Below are 19564 nucleotides of genomic sequence, written 5' to 3'. Positions count from 1 at the left end.
GAGGCAATTAATTCAAAACATGAAATCAAGCCTTCTCCATATATAAAAATAGTTATAAAATCAAGATTCTAGTATTTATAATGTAATTTGTTTTGCTAAATTTGCAAAGTCCTAGTTATTACAAATGTGTTTTTAGGTGTTTCGATTAGTTCAGCTATGAAAGAAACACTGTTCCATAAATTAAGATCTTCCAGTAATTTCTTAAAATGGTCTTCTTTCCCTCATTCTCTTTGTGTTTTATAGGAAGGAAATCAACACTTTACTTATTCAGCTATTTACTGAGGGCATATTACATGCTAGTCTTGTGCTGTTTGCAATTCAGGATTGATGAAACAGTACCTGCTCTTGAGTAGTTTACAATCTAATAGAAAAGGTATATAAACAAATCATTGCTACTCAGACCTTGAAGAAAACCCTTCCTTTGAGAGTTGATGTGAAGGTTGAGAATGAATGTGTCTGCTGAGAAATTTGTAGATAGGAAACTAAAAGGAGTTTAGGTCTCTTGCTAGTCCCTTTTTTCATTCCCCCAATGTGGAAAGTATGGATCTAGGTCATCTCTACGAATTAATGGCGCATGGTAGCACTTGAGAAGAGATGAGTGGTGAAGATCTGATAATCATTACCAAAGAGAATGGGAGATGAACTTACAAAAACAAGAGGTAGCATGCAGAATTAAGAAAACAGTGAGAATAGAACTGAAACTGGATAGCATGAAATTGTGAGGATCTCAGCCCATGCAATGGTGTAATTTTCTCTGGCTGGACTCCGTGGCCAGTGGGTAGGTCCATAATGCTGTATTGTGTTCAGGGCTTGTAGGGTGGAAGGCCAAGGAGTTGAGTGTCCTTGGAAGAAGATATCGCTTAATATTGAAGGAAATGTGGTTAGGAAGAAGTTGAAAACTGGGAGAATGTTAAGAAATTGGAGGTGAGAATAAGGCCTGGTACTTTATAGGACTACAGGGGAAGCTTAAGGCTTCTCTCCTTATCTCCCTCAAGGATAGTCAAGGGCAAAGACATTTTATGAGGCCTTGGTTCTTGGGAGAGGAATTTACTCTGAATTGAAGAGAATTAAGATTCTAATCCCTACACAAGCCAATTCCCTCTTGTCTAACCAGAAGCACAGATCTCATTACTTTCAAGGATTTAAGAGAGAGTCTTCTTTGACATAAAAATAAAAGCAGTGACCATACTGGCAACCCAAAGGATCTTCCTCCTCAAAATCTAAATTTTCCAGTAGAGTTGGTTGTGTCTTATGATTGTTTTAATGTGAGTTACTGAATTTGTTGACATAATATTTTCTTAAATACATAATTTTTAAGGCTCTCATTCCCAATGAAGGCAAACTCTTTTCCATAGAAACCCACTTTTTATATTCCATTTCTAGAAACTGTCTTTCACCTGTAGCTTTGAGTATAACACTGAAATCAAATAATTCATCATTTCACAGAGTGCTTCTTTGGTATGGAGAAAAAACTCATAAGCAAAAGTTATATATCTTAACTGTGAAACTGTTAGAAAGGTGAGAATTCCCAGTGAATTCGCAGAAGCCACAGGCCATCTTACTCTTCAGAAGTGGAGTAAGTGTTCTTTAGCAGTCGCTGAAGAAATCCTGGGGAGTGTAGATCATCCATCTTGCTACTTTGCAATTGCTAATGATACCTTTAAGGCATTTAGCAATGCTCACCTAGAAAAGAATCAAATACTATTCTTTTGAAAGTTCATCTTCATCTGGGTGGCGCTGAGAACACATGTGCCTGACTTGGCATTAGTCACATGAAGCAGGACATTCAACTTGATCCACAGTCTTAACATCCCTCTGCATCCTGCACCTTCTCTGTACCCATCCCTCTCAGACATGTTGGCCCTTTCTTCAAGTGCTTGTATTGACAAGCAAACCTGTGATTTATATGACTAAGACATAGTTTCCATAGCTGATTATATCATCATAGATTTGTTTTAGGTTAAATTTGCCTAAAAATAGATTTCTTTTTCTCCCTAAGTTTAGAGTGAAGGATAAAGAAAAGCAAGTAATAGTTGCTAAGCATTTAAGCAAAAGAAACATTTTCAGAATGAAAAGTATTTGTCCTAAATGATAGTTCAAATAGACTTTTCCAGAGACCTTTCATTGGCATCTTCTCATCCCCGCCCTCAAATATTAGTAGTGGTATAGAAATTGTGTGTGGAGTTTCTGTTACAAAAAGGACTTTAGTTCATTTTTGATCTGTTCATTGCACCTGGATATTAATACATGTTAATGGCATCTCTGTGTTTTTCCAGAAGTGGATATGAAGAAAAAGGAAAACTTTCCTGTAGGTGTCTTGCTTGGATTTTAGTTAGTTGATACAAGCCTCTTTTCTTTTTCTTTTTAGGTTGCAAACATGTTAAAGGCATCCTGTTATATGGGCCTCCAGGTTGTGGTAAAACTCTCTTGGCCCGACAGATTGGCAAGATGCTGAATGCAAGAGAGCCCAAAGTGGTCAATGGGCCGGAAATCCTTAACAAATATGTGGGAGAGTCAGAGGCCAACATTCGTAAACTCTTTGCTGATGCTGAAGAGGAACAAAGGAGGGTAATGTTAATATAAGTACAATTTAATAAAAATTTCGTCACTTATATGATGAAGGAAACAACAGAGTTAAGGTAGAAACTTGTGACTGTGATCTATATTTGAAATAATTTATTTATTACTAGTTTACGTATGTCAGTGAACCAGGGATTAAAGGGATTTACATGATGTGGGCAGATGTCATTACCACATGTTCATAATACAAAGATAGATGATTGTATAAGTCAAGGGTTTTGTGAAATGAGAATCATGAATATGTTTTCAAGTGACATTTTTATTCCACATTACTTCCAGAAACTTGAACTCACTTATCCTTTGGAAAAGGGGGAAATTGCATCTATGAAATGACTTGTAGACTTATATGTATGTTAGGTCCAGGTGCAGAAAGCCAGCTTACTCACCACTGGTTCAGTTCAGTTGTAAAGTGACAGGTATAACTTGTTAGGTCTCAAAGGAAAGCTTGATTTAGTCTTAGAAAAAAAAATTCCATTAAAAGTCAAACCAGAGTGTACTAATTGCGGTGGTTAATTTTATGTGTCAGTTTGACTGTTCCACAGGGTACCCAGGCTTTGGCTAAACTTTATTTTGGTGTGTTTGTGAGGGTATTTCTGGATGAAATTGTCATTTGAGTCAGTTGACTGAGTAAAGCTGATTGCTTTCACTAAAGTAGGTGAGCCACACCCAATCAGTAGAAGGTCTAAGTTGAACAGAAAAATTAACCCTCCCTGCAGTGAAAGTTCCCACTGCCCGACTGCCTTGGGCTGGGATATCAGTTTTCTTCCACTTTCCAACTCAAAATGAAATATTAACTGTTTCTGTGTCTCAAGCTTGCTCGCCTTTTTTTAAGATTTTATTTATTTATTTATACAAGCACTGGGTACAGTCAGAAGCACGGGAGGGTGAGAGAATTCACCAGAGCCAGAGCGGGTTGCAGAGCAGGCAGAAGGACCGAAGTACACTGCTGAGGGCAGCAGCGGACGGCAGGAGAGGGCTGCACGCCATGTGGGACCCTCCTCTGGTGGCTGGGGAGTAGCTGGGGCGCTGCAGATGCTGCCGGCAGCTTCGCAAACCAGCGCTCAACCGCTGCGCCACATGGGAGGCCCTGCTCACCTTTTTGATGCAACTCATTGGTTTGCTTTCTCTGGAAGATCCTGACTAACACACTAATATTAATACATTTATTTCATTAACAGACAGGTTTTGAAAAGTGCCATGGGATTTCTGGTCCTAACAATACAGTAGACTAGGTAACCTGAAAAAGTTCCTTCTATAAATACCATCAAATACAGGGTAAAAAATAACTAAAATCATTTAAAATATGTAATTGGGTTCTCTGGAAAGAAAAAGATCTCTCTAGAAATGAAAAGAAAACTGAAAATTAGAGCAGCAAAGATAGGAACTGCAGCTTTTAGTTTTGGTAATATATGAGTTTGGGTGACAGCACCCAGTGAGGGGTAGAATAAGTCTTTGAGCCCACCTAATGTGTGGACTAAGAACTGGAACCTTCTAAGAAGTTGTGTCCTCAGTGAAGAATGGGCTAGAAAATATGGGCTTATAAGCACAGAGAAATAACAAGAACATTTAACTATCTGTCTGAGTTCTGGACTGGGAAGTGGAGAACCTCCCTTGGGAATTCTAAACCATGGATCGTTGACTCATGTTAGTTCAGAATTTGAATACACAAACACATATATGTGTAGTCTGCATGCGTGCCCACACACACACACACACACACACACACACACACGTAGTGTGGAAACCCCAAGCTGAGAAATTAATTGAAAAATGAATCCTTGGCTAATGATCCCATAGGGTTGTTACATGTAAGTGAACCCTAAGGGATGCTTCAACAACCCAGACCACAATAGATTCTCATAGGGGAAGTTAAAATAGCTTCAATAAATGGAAAATTTCAAAATTTAAAACTCAGCAACCAAGTTAAAGGTAAGTCAGTAGTTTAAATTGAAGAACGAAGTGATAAATAGAAGACTAGACCTAAAAAATATTACCCAAAATGTAGATCAGGAGAGAGAAAGAAATGTAAACTATGAAGTAGAAATTGAGATGAGTTAAAATAAGAGTCCAAATAGAAGAATGTAGAAACAATATTCAAAGATAAAATGACTGAGAATTTTCTAGAATTGATACAGAAAAATAAACACTAAGATTCAGGTAGCACCATAAGCCCAAATAGGACAAATAAAAAATTAAATGTCTTTCTGGATACATTGTGAAATAAGAGCATGCCAAAGGGAAAAAAAAGAAACAATATTAAGAAACATCTTAATAACCAAGGAAAGAAATCCAATTTGTTGACTGCAAACTACTCCACAACAGCAAACAGATCAGAAAACAGTGCTTCTGTTTTTACAGAGATAAATGAAAATAACCCTCAACTTAAATTTTTTTAAAAGATTTATTTATTTATTTATACAAGCACTGGGGTACAGTCAGAAGTATGGGAGGGTGAGAGAATTCACCAGAGCCAGAGCGGGAAACAGAACAGGCAGACTGATGAAATACACTGCTGAGGGGAGCAGCGGGCATGGCAGGAGAGGTCTCCGCACCAGCACCATGTGGGACCCTCGCCTGGCGCCTGGGGATCGAACCTGCGCTGCAGAGGCTGCAGGCAGCTTTGCATCCCCGCGCTCAACCGCTGCGCCACCGGGGAGGCCCCAACTTAAATTTTTATACACAACTTAATTCTCATTCAGGAATAAGGGTGAAAGGTGAATGAAGGCAAAGGCTGATAGAATTAACTACTCATAGATGCTTCCTGGGAGAATGTGAAGCAGGATCTACTTGAAACTGAGGCAAACTGAACCCACAGAAGCAGTGAATGCAGGAAACAATGGTGAGCAATGAAACTGGTGAAAATGTTGATAAAATCTGGGGCTTTTACTTCCAGTAGTGGCAGATTAGGTCTTTTGAATCAACACATTTTTTTGCCTAAGGCATCAAAGAGCTTACAAGATGCAGGGGGAGAATGGAGGCCTAGTAGAATAGATGTATGGGCTCACTGTTCCTCTGGAGATACTAGCCTTTTCTGGAGGGAGCTGTTAAACAGCTATGCAGCCATTTTGACAGGCTGTTGGAAATAATGGGGGGCAGAGATTAAAGCCATAACCCCAAAAGAGGGGATACCCACAGAACACGCTGCATTTTGTGTGGGACCTTGAAGGGCTACGCCATAGGATCAAGGGTTAACTAAAAGTAGCCCTGCTTTCACAGAGGCTGCGGATCAGCTTTCAATCTTGTCATTCTCTAAAATTAGATGGAGGGTTCCCAAAATGTTAGTGCCCCAAGGTATCTGGCAGAACTATAGCTCCTTCCTGGAAGGAAGGCCATCATGCAAGGCCACAAATTATTTCTATAGATTGCAAATACAATGTCTGGCTTATAATGACAAGTAACCAGATACACTGGATCATAAACAACATGAAGAAAAATAAACAAAAGATGATAGAAGTTAGGCCTCCAAATATTAGAATTCTTGTGACTTTTAAAATAACTATTCTATGTGCAAGGAAATAAAAAACTAGACAAAATTTTAGCAGAGCACTGATGAAAATTCTAGAAATGAGAAATTTAGTAACTGAAATGAATTCATATGGATGATTTTTAAAGAGATTAGACACCTCTAAAGAGAGAATTAGTGAACTGAGGGATATTAGAAGAAAATAATAAGAGACAAAGGATGGAAAAACTAAAGAAAGACAGAAAATAACTTGTCAAGGTCTAATACATAAATTTAAACTTCTAGGAAGTCAAAAGAAAGAGGATGGAACAAAAGCAATATTTGAAGAGAAAATAGCTTAGAACTTTCTAAAAATGATGAAGAGCATCAGTGTGTAGATTTTAGAAGTAATATGAACTGCAAGCCAAAGAAATAGCAAAGAAGCCTATACCTATAAATAATCACTGTTAAACTGCTGAAAATTAAAAACAAAGAGAAGAATCTTAAAAGCAGAGGGGGAAAAAAGATTACCTTCAGATAAACAGCAATTAACTGACAGCTGTCTTCTCAACAGATATAATGGAAACCAGAAATCAGTTGAACACCTTTTTAAGGGACTGAAAGAGAATATTGACTTAGAATTTTATACTCAGTAAATGGATACTTCTGACATAACTATAAGATGGAGTGCTACCCAGTAATAAAATAAATAGCTATACACAGTTGTGAATCTCACAAATAAATGTTGAGCTAAAGAAACCAGACAAGAAAGAATACATACTCTGTGTTTTATTTACCTAAAGCTCAACTAAAGTACAGTGTTTGATGATGGTAACTGGTAAAACTGTAAAGAAAAGTGAGAAATAATTACCATAAAAACTGTTGAGGGAGGAGTGCTGGGGGAGGCATGTGAGGAGCTAAATTTACAGGTTTTTGCACTATAGTGCTTCTTGTTATGGTTACATAGACGTTCATTTTGTGATCATTCATTAAGACATACATTTATGTTATTTGAACTTTCCCTCTATGTATGCCATACTTCACAATAAAAAAGTTTAAAAGAGATCAGTTTAACTACGGGATATGCACATCAAAGACATCTTTACAGACACATCACCCAAAGCAGTGATAGTGAAGGCAAAGATAAACAGCTGGGACTACATCAAATTAAAGAGCTTCTGCACAGCAAAAGAGACAATAACAAAAACTAAGAGAAACCCCACTGACTGGGAGAACATTTTTGCAGACAACACTAATGATAAAGGACTGATCACAAAAATCTGCAGAGCTGATGAGACTCAACAACAACAAAGAAAATAATCCTGTCAAAAAACGGGCAGAAGAGCTAAAAAGAAACTTCTCTGAAGAGGAAATGCAAATGGCCAACAGGCATATGAAAAAATGTTCAACATCACTTGTCATCAGGGAAACGCAAATCAAAACTACCATGAGATACCATCTAACACCAGTGAGAATGGCACATTTTAAAAAAACTAGCAACAACAAATGTTGGCGAGGGTGTGGAGAAAAAGGAACTCTCCTGCAGTGTTGGTGGGAGTGCAAACGGGTCCAACCACTATGGAGAGCTGTGTGGAGATTTCTGGACCTACTAAAGATAGAGCTTCCATATGATCCAGCAATTCCACTCCTAGGTATTTACCCAAAGGACACAGAAACATCAACTCCAAAGAGCACCTGCACCCCTATGTTTATAGCAGCACTGTTTACAATAGCTAAGCTTTGGAAACAACCCAAATGCCCAAAAATAGATGACTGGATCAAGAAGATGTGGTATATATACACCATGGAATATTACTCAGCATTCAAAAAAGATAAACACATGCAATTTGCAGCAACATGGATGGCGCTAGAAGGGATCATGCTCAGCGAAATAAGCCAGAAAGAAAAAGAAAAATACCAGATGGTCTCACTCATAGCAGGAATCTAAAAAACTTAAATAAGGGACCAGGAAAATTAATTATAAGAAAGTGAAAATCATAATCAACAAACAACTATGAACCAGAGACACTCTATGAGGGGTGGAGGGAGGGGAGGGGAGGGATTGGGGTCCAAATAAAGGGGTTGCAATTGTATGGGAAATATAAAAATAAGATTTAAAAAAATTACAAAAAAAAAAGATCAGTTTAATAAGCATTCACCATATAAAACAATAATAATGGTCAATATTGTTGGATTTTATAATAATATAAAATATAATTATATAATAATATAAAATATAATATAATAATAATGGTCAATATTGTTGGATTTTTAAGGCTGGAACTAAAATATAGCACAAAGCATATGGGAAATGGATCAAGTCCATATAAGATCCGTGTGTTATTTGGGAAGAAGATAGTAATGTTAATTAATGTAAAATTTTAAATTAAATGTGTGTATGAAAATTGTATGAGACTTTCAGGCTTCTCCAAAGCATGAGAAGTTGAGGAAAAAATAAAGGAAACTCAAGTACTTTAAAAAGCAAGAAAGGATTAGCAAAGCATAAAAAAAAAAATGTGAAGGTACAGAAAATGTAGCAAAGTTTTTCACTTGTAACAGCCATGAGAATGATAAGGGACCAGTGTTAAATCTAACAGGAAGATTAAAAGAGCAAATATAAACATGTTTGCTAATCTTTTTTAAAGAGCTAATGAATGGGAGGGTATAACATGTTCATACTGACGATAGAAATACTGACGATGCAAGGATGCCAGTTCTCCCCATATTAATGTGTAAATTCACTGCTTTTCCAATCAATTCTAAAGAATTTTTTGGAATTTGAAAAGTCAATTATAATTTATTTTCTTTATATTTGAAGAGCCGTGAAAATTTTAGAGAATAATGAAGACTTGTCTTCTCAGATGCCAAGACTTTTACTGTAAAGCTATAGTAACTAAGACAGTGTTACATATTCATGCAAACACAGCCCAATGAAACAACAGACATGTTATGTGAAAAAACATGTTATGTGAAAAGTGACAGTATCATCAGAGAGGAAAGGATAGGTGATTCCATGAATAGAACTGAGATCATTGGCTCTCTGCAAAGAAATTAATGCACTCTCTCGCATGATGTAGAATTGCAAAATGGGTTCACAAAAGGGCCTCCCTGGTGGCACAGCGGTTGAGCGCTGGGTTGCGAAGCTGCCCGCAGCCTCTGCAGCGCCGGTTTGATCCCTGGCTGCTCCCCGGCCACCAGAGGAGGGTCCCACATGGTGCGCAGACCTCTCCTGCCGCCCGCTGCTCCCCTCAGCAGTGTACTTCGGTCCTTCTGCCTGCTCTGCTCCCCGCTCTGGCTCTGGTGAATTCTCTCACTCTCCCGCGCTTCTGACTGTACCCAGTGCTTGTATAAATAAATAAATAAATCTTTAAAAAAAAATGGGTTCACAAAAAAAAAACAAAACTCAAATTTATAGGAGAAAACATTTTTAGAAAAAAATAGGCAAAAATCTTTAAGAATGGAAAGTAGAGAAGAACTTCCTTAATAAGATACAGAAATAGGAGGCCTCCCTGGTCACCTAGGGGTCGAGTCTCTGTGCTGTCATCGCTATGGCCTGGGTTCGATCCCTGGCCAGGGAGCTGACCCACACATGGTGCAGCAGACCTCTCCTGTCTTGCCCGCTGCTCCTCTTAGTATTGTATTTCAGTAAATCTACCTATTCTGCTCCCCACTTTGTCTCTGGTGAATCCACTTACTCCTCCTCCCCGCTGCACCGCTGGCCTACACCCCAGTTCTTCTACACTAAAATAAATAAATATTTTTAAAAGATACAGAAATCAAATCTGTATAAAGAAAAATACTAATTTGATTACATTGTAAAGAAAACATTTTCATTTTCAGATTTTCATATACCTTTTAGAATTGTCAATCCAATTTTTAAATATCTGTATCAGCCATTTCTTCTTGTCTTCCCTCTGTAATACTGGCCTTCAGCATCTTTCTATTTACAGTCCATATCAAGGAAATGTGGATGCACCGATGAAATAAAAGATGAAAGGATACTGTCCTGTGTTCTTTAGAATAGTAAGATGGCCTAGTTTCTTGTCATCAAATATCTCACAGTAGAGACTTTTTGTTAAATAAGTAACTAGATAAGTAACATATTTTCTTTTTGTCCTTAGAAATATATTATTCACTCATTCTTGAGTTTGAGAAAATTGTGTAGGATATCCCATGAAGGCACATAGTCTGAGTTTGACTTGTAAAGAAAGATCAATTTACATCTTCATTAGAGCCTCAAGAGCTGCGTCTCTCCCTCTGTGAAAATTCATCTACTAATTGTGAAGCATTTTTATTTGTGGATTTTCTTTTCTTTGACATTATGGCCAAGGAATTAAAAAAAAATCCAAATCCCCAACTGTGTTCAGTTAAGCTAATATCAGGCAACAAAGATGGAGGCTGATGTCTCCAGACATCTTTTATAACTTCTTAAGCAATGCTGTAATACTCTGGACAACACAATAAGCAAATTGAAGGATGATGTCATTGTGATATTATTTCACTCTTGCATCATTTTTCTAACCAATTCCATCATTCTTCCATTTTCTTATTTTAACCTTTTTTTTAAGCATCATTGGGAATAATTGATGAATAACAAGGATATAATTTCTAGAATGTTGAAATAGCACAATATCTCTTGGATTTATAAAAAGATCCAGTGGACCCATATGGTAATTATAATATAGAATGAATTTTATTCTATTTTTAAAAATATTTTTTCCTTTTTATTCTGTGGAAGACTTCTAAGAAAAAAAAAATGTGATTTACCATATAAAGTTTCTTTAGAAAAAGAAACCTAAAAACTGGCATTGAGGCTAATGGACCCTGATGGTCTTTTGAGGATTGGACACTAGGTGCAGGTGAATTCAATGCCCTTACATAAATCTGTTATGATAGCTTCCACATGATTATATAGGTACCTTTGGTGCTGTTTTTAAACAGACATTTTAATGCAGCAGTTTAAATGACACTATTAATGATTAAACTGAGTTGGCAAAGAAATCTAGGGAAACATTAAGCATAGCCAGTCCTTTTAGTTATACCTTTCTTAATCTTTACATCCAGAAATGGCTTGGTAAAGTCGGCTAGTGACCCCATGGAGGGTATATATGTGTGTTACATAATGAAGAAGTGCCTCACCTCTGTGATTCTGGACAGTCCAGGCTGATGGAGATGAACACTTACATATAGGTCAACTAGTTAAATATAGAACAGCCGCTTTAGAAGTCTGTTGCCAGGAGCTCAACAGCGTCAGCTCTGTTTCTATGGGGGGAGACTTTGCAGACAGTTAAACAGCTAGAAGCCAGTGAGTTGAAGAGGCTCGCATTGTGGAAATTTAAATTATTTGGGAGAGGGTTTATTGATGATTCAGCTGTACTGAATTTGGCATCTTCCTCACCTGATTCCTAATTTATTACAATAAGAACCTGCCTTTATTTAAGTCACACACCTGTAAAAATTGATGTTATTGTACTGACAAGGTTGGGGGAAGGGACTGATGACAGGTCACAAGATTAGCAAGGTTCTGAAAAGGTCAGAATTGTACCGAATTATGTTTAGGACAGATTACTCCTGTGATCATGTAATCAGACACAGTGTTCTTATTGTCTTTGTCCTCGCTGTCCACATGGATGAGTCTTGTGGTTGGGCTGAGAAGGAAGTCATGATTCCAGGCAGTATTAGGCACACTGACAGCAGAATTCCCACATAGCAGCTTTTGTTTCATGCTATATTGGCAGAATTTATCTGTTTATGATTTTAAAAAACCTTTATGTATTCAAAAATTTTTTAAAAGATTTATTTTTATTTATGCATACAAGAACTGAGGTGTAGGCCAGTGGTGCGGGGGTAAGGAGATTCACCAGAGACAGAGTGGGGAGCAGAACAGGCAGATCTACTGAAATACACTGTTGAAGGGAGCAGTGGGAAAGACAGGAGAGGTCTGCTGTGCCATGTGGGTCAGCTCCCATGTGGGGATCAAACTGATACTGCAGTGGCTGGCAATAGCTTGATAGTGCTTAGACTTTAACCCCTACGCCACCAGGGAGCCCCTATTAAGGTTGTCTTAGACCTCCATAAATATAATGATATTGATAAGTGAATTTGATTTTTTTAAAGATTTATTTATTTATACATATAAGAATTGGGGTACAGGCCAGAGGTGTCGTGGGTGAAAGGATTCACCAGAGACAGAGTGGGGAACAGAACAGACAGATTGACTGAAATACACTGCTGAGGGGAGCAGTGGGTGAGACAGGAGAGGTCTGCTGTGCCATGTGGGTAGCTCCCTGGCCAGCTGGGGATTGAACTCGTGCTGCAGAGGCTGCAGCTATCTTCATAGTGCTGTGCTTAACCCTTTTTGCCACCAGGGAGGCCCTGAATTTGATTTCTTTTCAAATTTGAATTTAGCTTTTAACATATTTGTGGAAATAGAACAATTTTTAAGCAGTATTCAGGAAAAAATAATAAAGCTTAGTTAACTGTTAGAAACCTTTGAATCTTTAGAACATATGACTATCATCTTGTATAGAATTGCATCAAAAAATGGTCAATAGTTCAAATATGAGTAATGAAATTGTACTATAAAATGTTTTCTTTATCATAATTATTTATACTATGCAGTGAAATTGGCATTTTTCTCCTCTGGTATACAGTTTTATGAATTTTAACATGTGTATGGATTCATGTAGCCACCACCAAAATCTAGATAGAGAACATTTACATTATCCTCAAAAATTCCCTCATCCTGTCTCTTTATGGTTACCCTCCTTTTGCCCATAACACTTAGGGACTACTGATCTCTACCTCTCTAGCTCGATAGTTTTGTCTTTTCAAGATTGTCATATAGATGGGATCACAGTACGTAACCTTTGAGACTGGCTTCTTTCACTTTGCATTTTGCCTTTGCAAATCATCCAAGTTGTTGCATGTACCACATATCCCTCCTTTTCATTGTTGAGTAGTATTCCATTACATGGTTATACTCTAGTTTGTTTAGCCACTTACCCACAAAGGGCATTTGGGTTATTTCCAGTTGGGGCAATTATGTGCACAGCTGCTGTAAACCAAGGTGTGGAGTTGCTGACTCATATACTGTCTTAACTGTTTTTTATTTTAAATAACATTTATATATTCAGGTTTGTTTTAGGCCTAATCTTATTTCCTTTAGGTCATTTTGGAACTACTTTTTTTTCTTTCGATGTAACATTTCATCTTTTATCTTTGTGATGTTTTCTTGTTTCCCTTTTCTTTAGGTTGCCTTCATCATAACTGTCTTCTGGTACTATAACCCAGAATCTTTCTTGCCTTTATATTACTCCAACTTGATCATGTGACTCACCTTAAACAATGTAGTTTGCTATTAGATTTTTTTAACTAGATGATTTTCATATCTATCTTTCTATTCTCTTTTGTTCAGTTTTGTAGATCTTGTTCTCTGAAGGACATTTCTAATTAGATGTCCTGCTAACACTTTAATCTTATCATGGTAGATACTTAAAAAAATCCCCTTGAGTCTTTTCCTCTTTGCAACTTCCTTATCATAACTACAAGGTAATTTCTTATCTTCACTGTCACTTTCCCCTTCCAAATGCAGGCAGTAATAAAACCTAGGACTTTGCTTTTTATTACTACTTCCATCACCAAAATTGTGTTACAGATTCTATGTACCTCATTTATGTACATTATTTTTCACTGATCTTCCAACTGTATACTTCTCTTTTTTCATCCAAAAGTCAGGATTTAAATCACCTTTTATAAAGAACCTTTTGCTTTTTCAGATCCTTTGGTGAGCCTCTCTATTTCATTAGAAAGGCCTGCTTCTGGATTTCAGTTCCTGTACTATAATAACTTCAGGGTCTCCCTGGTGACACAAGGGGTTAAATCACAGTACTGTGAGGCTATCAGCAGCCACTGTGGCATGAGTTCGGTCCCTGGCCAGGGAGCTGACCCACATGGCACAGCAGACCTCTCCTAACTCGCCCACTGCTCCCCTCAGCAGTGTTTTCAGTCAGTCTGCCTGTTCTGCTCCCCACTCTGTCTCTTCTCCCTTTGGTCCCTAATAGGAGACTTAATTAGTTAAGTATAAAATGTTAGAAGGTTCATGTTAATCTAATGAACTATACACACTAAGTCTTTGCATCTATTAAAAATTCAAAATATAGGGGCCTCCCTGGTGGCGCAAGGGGTTAAGCACAGCACTATGAAGCTATTTCAGCCTCTGCAGCACGAGTTCGATCCCTGGCTGGCCAGGGAGCTACCCACATGGCACAGCAAACCTCTCCCTGACTCACCCGATGCTCCCCTCAGCAGTGTTTTCCGTCAGTCTGCCTATTCTGTTCCCCGCTCTGTCTCTGGTGAATCCTCTCACCCTCCCGCACCTCTGGCTTGTACCCCAGTTCTTATGTGCATAAATAAATAAATCTTTTTTAAAAATTCAAAATATATAAACTCATTTATTTCTATGACGACTGTTTCCATTAAACTAAGACAGAAATCACTATGCAGAAGAAACAACCCTCTTGACCATGTCTCTGTTCTCAGTTCACAGTTAGGAAGAAAACATCTACTTTCTTGTGATTTAACTAAATATGAATCATGTTCAGTTCCTTCCCCTGTTTGCTCAATTCCCAATCAACCACTGGATAGAGTTAACATTTAGCTATATCACAAACGAATCAACGTTAAATCTGTTATTTCTGGGATAATCCGCTCACCAAAGTGCAGGGGATATAGCAGGGAGTTGCCATTCCCTGACTTAAGAAGGGCATCCGGTAAGTGTAAGAGTTCTTTCAAACAGTAAGATATGTGGGTAAATGAACAGTTATTTGATGGACCGTTCACTTTCATCAGTACATAATGTGTGTTTTTCTGTTACAGTTACTAAGTACAGGTCCTAGAATGCCCCTTTAGCTCACAGAATTCTGAATGCAGCTCCAACATTTGGGGTGGGAGTGGGGGGCAGGCTGCAGCCGTGAGTGCTAGCTGCGTGTATTCGTTAAAATGGAGTAAAGCCAGTCTGTGGAGAGCTTTGTCTTTTTTGCTTTTTATTTTTTTATTTTTTTTTTTTTAAAGATTCATTTATTTATTTACACAAGCACTGGGTACAGTCAGAAGCGCGGGAGGGTGAGAGGGTTCACCAGAGCCAGAGTGGGGAGCAGAGCAGGCAGAAGGACCGAAGGACACTGCTGAGGGGAGCAGCGGGCGGCAGGAGAGGTCTGCGCGCCATGCGGGACCCCCCTCCGGTGGCCGGGGAGCAGCCGGGGATCGAACCGGCGCTGCAGAGGCTGCAGGCAGCTTCCCAGCCCAGCGCTCAACCGCTGCGCCACCGGGGAGGCCCCTTTTTTGCTTTTTAAATGAGTCTGCTTAATAATATGTTCAAATTCTAATTTTTAATGTAATTTCTTTTCCCTTCTTAGCTTGGTGCTAACAGTGGTTTGCACATCATCATCTTCGATGAAATTGATGCCATCTGCAAGCAGAGGGGGAGCATGGCCGGCAGCACAGGGGTGCACGACACCGTGGTCAACCAGCTGCTGTCCAAAATCGACGGGGTAGAGCAGCTCAACAACATCTTAGTCATTGGTATGTTTGCTCTAAAAAGAAAAATGTGCTATGATTTCAAAAACATTGGACACCAAGGCCCTAGAGATTGCAATTATACATTTTGCCAACATTTCTAAAATAGTATCACATGATATTGAAAATTCTGATTTTAATGTCTAGCCTTAAGGGATAAATGAAGAAACGGGCTTTGGTGACTGATGGGTTTAAGTTTATAGCTCCCCTCAGATGACAGTGGTGACACAGTGGAATGTACGGTTTCCAAACAGGGTCCTGCAGGCCTCTGAGAGTCCTCAGAACTGCTTCAGGGTCTGTGAGGGCCAGAGATTGAGCTTTAGATCACCCATTCCAGCCATAACCACCTTTTTATTTATTTATTTTTTCTTCTTTTTTTTTTTTCATAACCACTTTTTTAAAAACTGTTTTATATACTAAGGTTATTTTTAGGCTGACTTTTGGGAAAAACTTCTAATGTTTGTAAAGGTTGGAAACCATTTGGTCTACATAAAAGGGGAGGGACTTCAGGGTCACACAGATTGTGGTCACATTGCCCCTTTTCACCATGACAAATGACTTACCCTCTTCAACCCTTAACCTTTCTTTTTAAATATTTGAAGCTTTCATTCATTTATATTCCACTTACTTGTACAGTAGCGAAATACTAAAGCAAAGTCTCCAGGTATTTTCATTAGAACACATCAAGAACAAATGATGCTTTCTTTGAGAATAATTTTGGTTTTCTATGTGACTTTTATAAAATGCCATCTTTAGCCTGTCAGGAAAATGAGTATTCTTGCATATACTGAAGGGTTTATTAAATCTTATTTTTGAACCCTGATAATGTATGTGTTGTTTTGTTTTAACATCTCTGCTCAGGAATGACCAACAGACCAGATCTGATAGACGAGGCTCTCCTTCGACCTGGAAGACTGGAAGTTAAAATGGAGATAGGTGAGCAGACCTATCCCTGATGCAGGCAGCATGGGGCAGGGGCATGCACTTAAGAGTTCATTAGCAGGATCAAAATCATATAACTTAATGTTTGTTGAAAAAGTTGTTTATCATGAGAAACAGATGTTTACTTAGTGGAGTACCCACAAGAAATGCATGAGGATTATAATGATCTCTATTTCATTTACCAATGTTATCAGGCTTACCAGATGAGAAAGGTCGACTACAGATCCTTCACATCCACACCGCAAGGATGAGAGGACATCAGCTGCTCTCTGCCGACGTCGACATTAAAGAACTGGCTGTGGAGACCAAGAATTTCAGCGGTGCTGAGCTGGAGGGTCTGGTGCGGGCAGCACAGTCCACTGCTATGAACAGACACATAAAGGTCAGTAAAATCAGCTTCTAGGTAAGGAGTCTGCACCCTATAAATACCACGCCAGCCTTCTTTCGTTTTCCTTTCAAGTACACCAAGAACTAGGTAATGCTAACTTTTGAAGGAGAAGAGACATGGTAAAAGAAATAGAAATTAATTGCCAACTGCTGAACCTCCAGAGTAGCAGGAAGAAAGATAATGGTCACATCTTCTCCCTGGTAACCGCTGACCCATGTCGCAGGACGTTGGGTTTTCTACGTGCTAGAATTGGCGACTGCTTCATTCAGCCATATACTGAATACCTACTGTTTTTGAGATATTACGCTTAAGACACAAGATGATAAAGCATAACCTCTTCCCTCAAGGAATTCAGTCAGGGAAATGAACATGCTTATAAATTAGTACAATCATGCCACTGATACTGTGGTGGAAACACAGCATTCTTTGATTTTAATGAGTGAAGTGCCCTTGATCCTTTACCATCTCTCCTCCTCTGCAGGTCGTAGTTGTCACCTGTAGAGAACTCACTCCCAGATTCATGTCTCATCTCTTGAAAGTATCTTTCTCTGACTTCCAGATTTATACTAAAATACCTCTGCTTGGCTATTTTATCAGGTCTCAAAATTAATATTCCCCAACCAAATTCACTGTCATTTTTTTACCACTTTCCTTCTTGTTCCTATTTCCCGGTTTATTCCAATTCCCCAGGCTTACAACTTCCAGGCGGTTGAATTAGCATTATTATTAAACTTCAGGTAGTGCATGTTGAATTGTGATCAACACCTTTTGTACCAAACAGCTTTTAATGTTTTACACTATCTATGGAATGACTAAGGCAAAGGATTATATGGTCCTTCTGAGGAGAGAAAAAGATAAGTAGGACAATAACCTTACCCCCCCCCCAAAAAAAAAAAAAGAAATAGCATACTAACACTTATTTCCTTTTCTGCATCTTTTAAAATCTTTTTTGTCAAAGGGTCTCTAAGCACTGTTAGGGAGACTTCTCCTCAGCTGAACAAAGGGTATACAGTTTTGTATTCGCATTGCTGTAGATGCTCATAGTTTTCCTAGTAGTGATTGATGAATATATATAATTTGAAACTTATGATTTAAAGTGGACACAGAATTTTAGAACATCTACAGCATTGCCACTGTTTGTTCTGATGTTCTGTCCTCATATTACAAAGGTCATTATTAGTGTTATTTTTCTTTCTTTTCAAAAGATTTAGGCTTTAACAAAGTCAGGTGGACTAAAGGAAACAAGTATTCCCTGTTAAACGTTTCTCAGGTTTTTTGAAACAAATGGAAATCTGATCATAAACACCTGATGTTCATGTTGTTTGTGCTCAAACTTGTATTTGTGGTCAGCTAAAATTCAGGTGATGTTTGGTTGTTTTTATCTTGAAAGGAATGTCTGCTTTAGGTAGCGAAGATTCAGAACCCAAATTTCTTCTGCTGTAATTTGTTGTAAGGAAACTAAGAGAACACACACATACTTATTACAACTAAATCAAAACGCTCATTTATATTTGCAGAATTTCAATACACTTTTTTCTTATTTTCTGAAGAATTTTGATTGATTAAGTTCATTCTACCCTTAATTTCAGAGGAATGATAAGAACTTTGAAAGGTCAGATTTAAAAGGTTATGAAATTTAAGGGTGACCACTTGATATTTGCTAGTGTTGAAATACAGGTTTATTAGTTTCTGTGGGTCTAAGCTGAAAGATGGTGCTTCTTCTATATTGATTAGCTGTTATAAAAAAATACAGAAAAAAGTCACACAAATTCAGACAAGTGAGGAACGGTTTCCTGAAGAAGTAAAAATTCAAAATTATAGAATTTTTAAATACAAGATTTCACTAATTTTGTTAAAATAATAAAAGCTAAGAGAAGCCCTTCAAAACCATGTGAATGAATAGGTTGGAATAATTTACAACTGGAATATTGTTTACAGTTAGGTAACTTCTAAAATTTCTGGAGTGCCTAACAACATTGTGTTCTAAAATAAGCACCCCCCCAACCATCTTAATTCACTTTTCATTCATTGGGGGAGTCCCTTTTTTTAATAGCAAAAAGACAAGCTTCATGCCAGCTTCAGTCCTAAAATTGATCATAGTTTTTGTAAATGCTGAAAGATAGACAAGATTTTCCCTTTGTTTTGCTATGTGTTTCTATCATGTGAATTCATTTCACTGGAAGAGGAAGTCAAAATAACAAAACATACTAAAAGCTTATGTGGGGAGAAGACATTTAAAATGAGGCTGGTAACATCATGTGGATTTTAATATGATGCTGGCTCACTTCTTCATGTTCCCCTGAAAGTTTACACCTTGTAGAAGCCTTTCAAATGTGTCAGGAGGTTTTGGTCAGAGTTTAAAACCTTTATATATGATTATCTAAAAAGGAGAGCCTATATCTACCCTTAATTAAATTATCCTTATCCTTAATTTAAGAAAACTTTGCTGACTTATAGAAGGATAAAATGATATAATCAGTATGCAAAAATGGGATAATGTTAATAAACATACTTCATGAACTATAAAGTACCATAGCGATTTATATATTATGAAGTGAGTATCATAATTCTTTCATGGAGAAGCTTATTTCCTCTAACACCATTTCCTTTTTTTTTAACTTAAAAATGTCAAATAA

The 19564-nt window shown here is 37.8% G+C and overlaps 1 protein-coding gene across 2 annotated transcripts in view; it reads left to right on the top strand.

The window, feature by feature from the left end:
- The window catches only part of NSF (N-ethylmaleimide sensitive factor, vesicle fusing ATPase), a 137407-nt gene that overhangs the window by 68020 nt on the left and 49823 nt on the right, over window positions 1-19564 (top strand). For both annotated transcript variants that reach the window (XM_037495158.2, XM_037495157.2), the window contains exons 9-12: window positions 2369-2568; window positions 15439-15604; window positions 16460-16534; window positions 16735-16922. In XM_037495158.2, coding sequence (XP_037351055.1) covers window positions 2369-2568; window positions 15439-15604; window positions 16460-16534; window positions 16735-16922 — 629 coding nt within the window. The remainder of the gene's footprint in view (window positions 1-2368; window positions 2569-15438; window positions 15605-16459; window positions 16535-16734; window positions 16923-19564) is intronic.

This window comes from Talpa occidentalis, unplaced genomic scaffold, assembly GCF_014898055.3.
Source record: "Talpa occidentalis isolate TD23 unplaced genomic scaffold, MPIMG_talOcc4v2.1 talOcc4.7, whole genome shotgun sequence".
Classification (NCBI taxonomy): Eukaryota; Metazoa; Chordata; class Mammalia; order Eulipotyphla; family Talpidae; genus Talpa; species Talpa occidentalis.
This window is presented reverse-complemented; position numbering and strand designations above follow the sequence as displayed.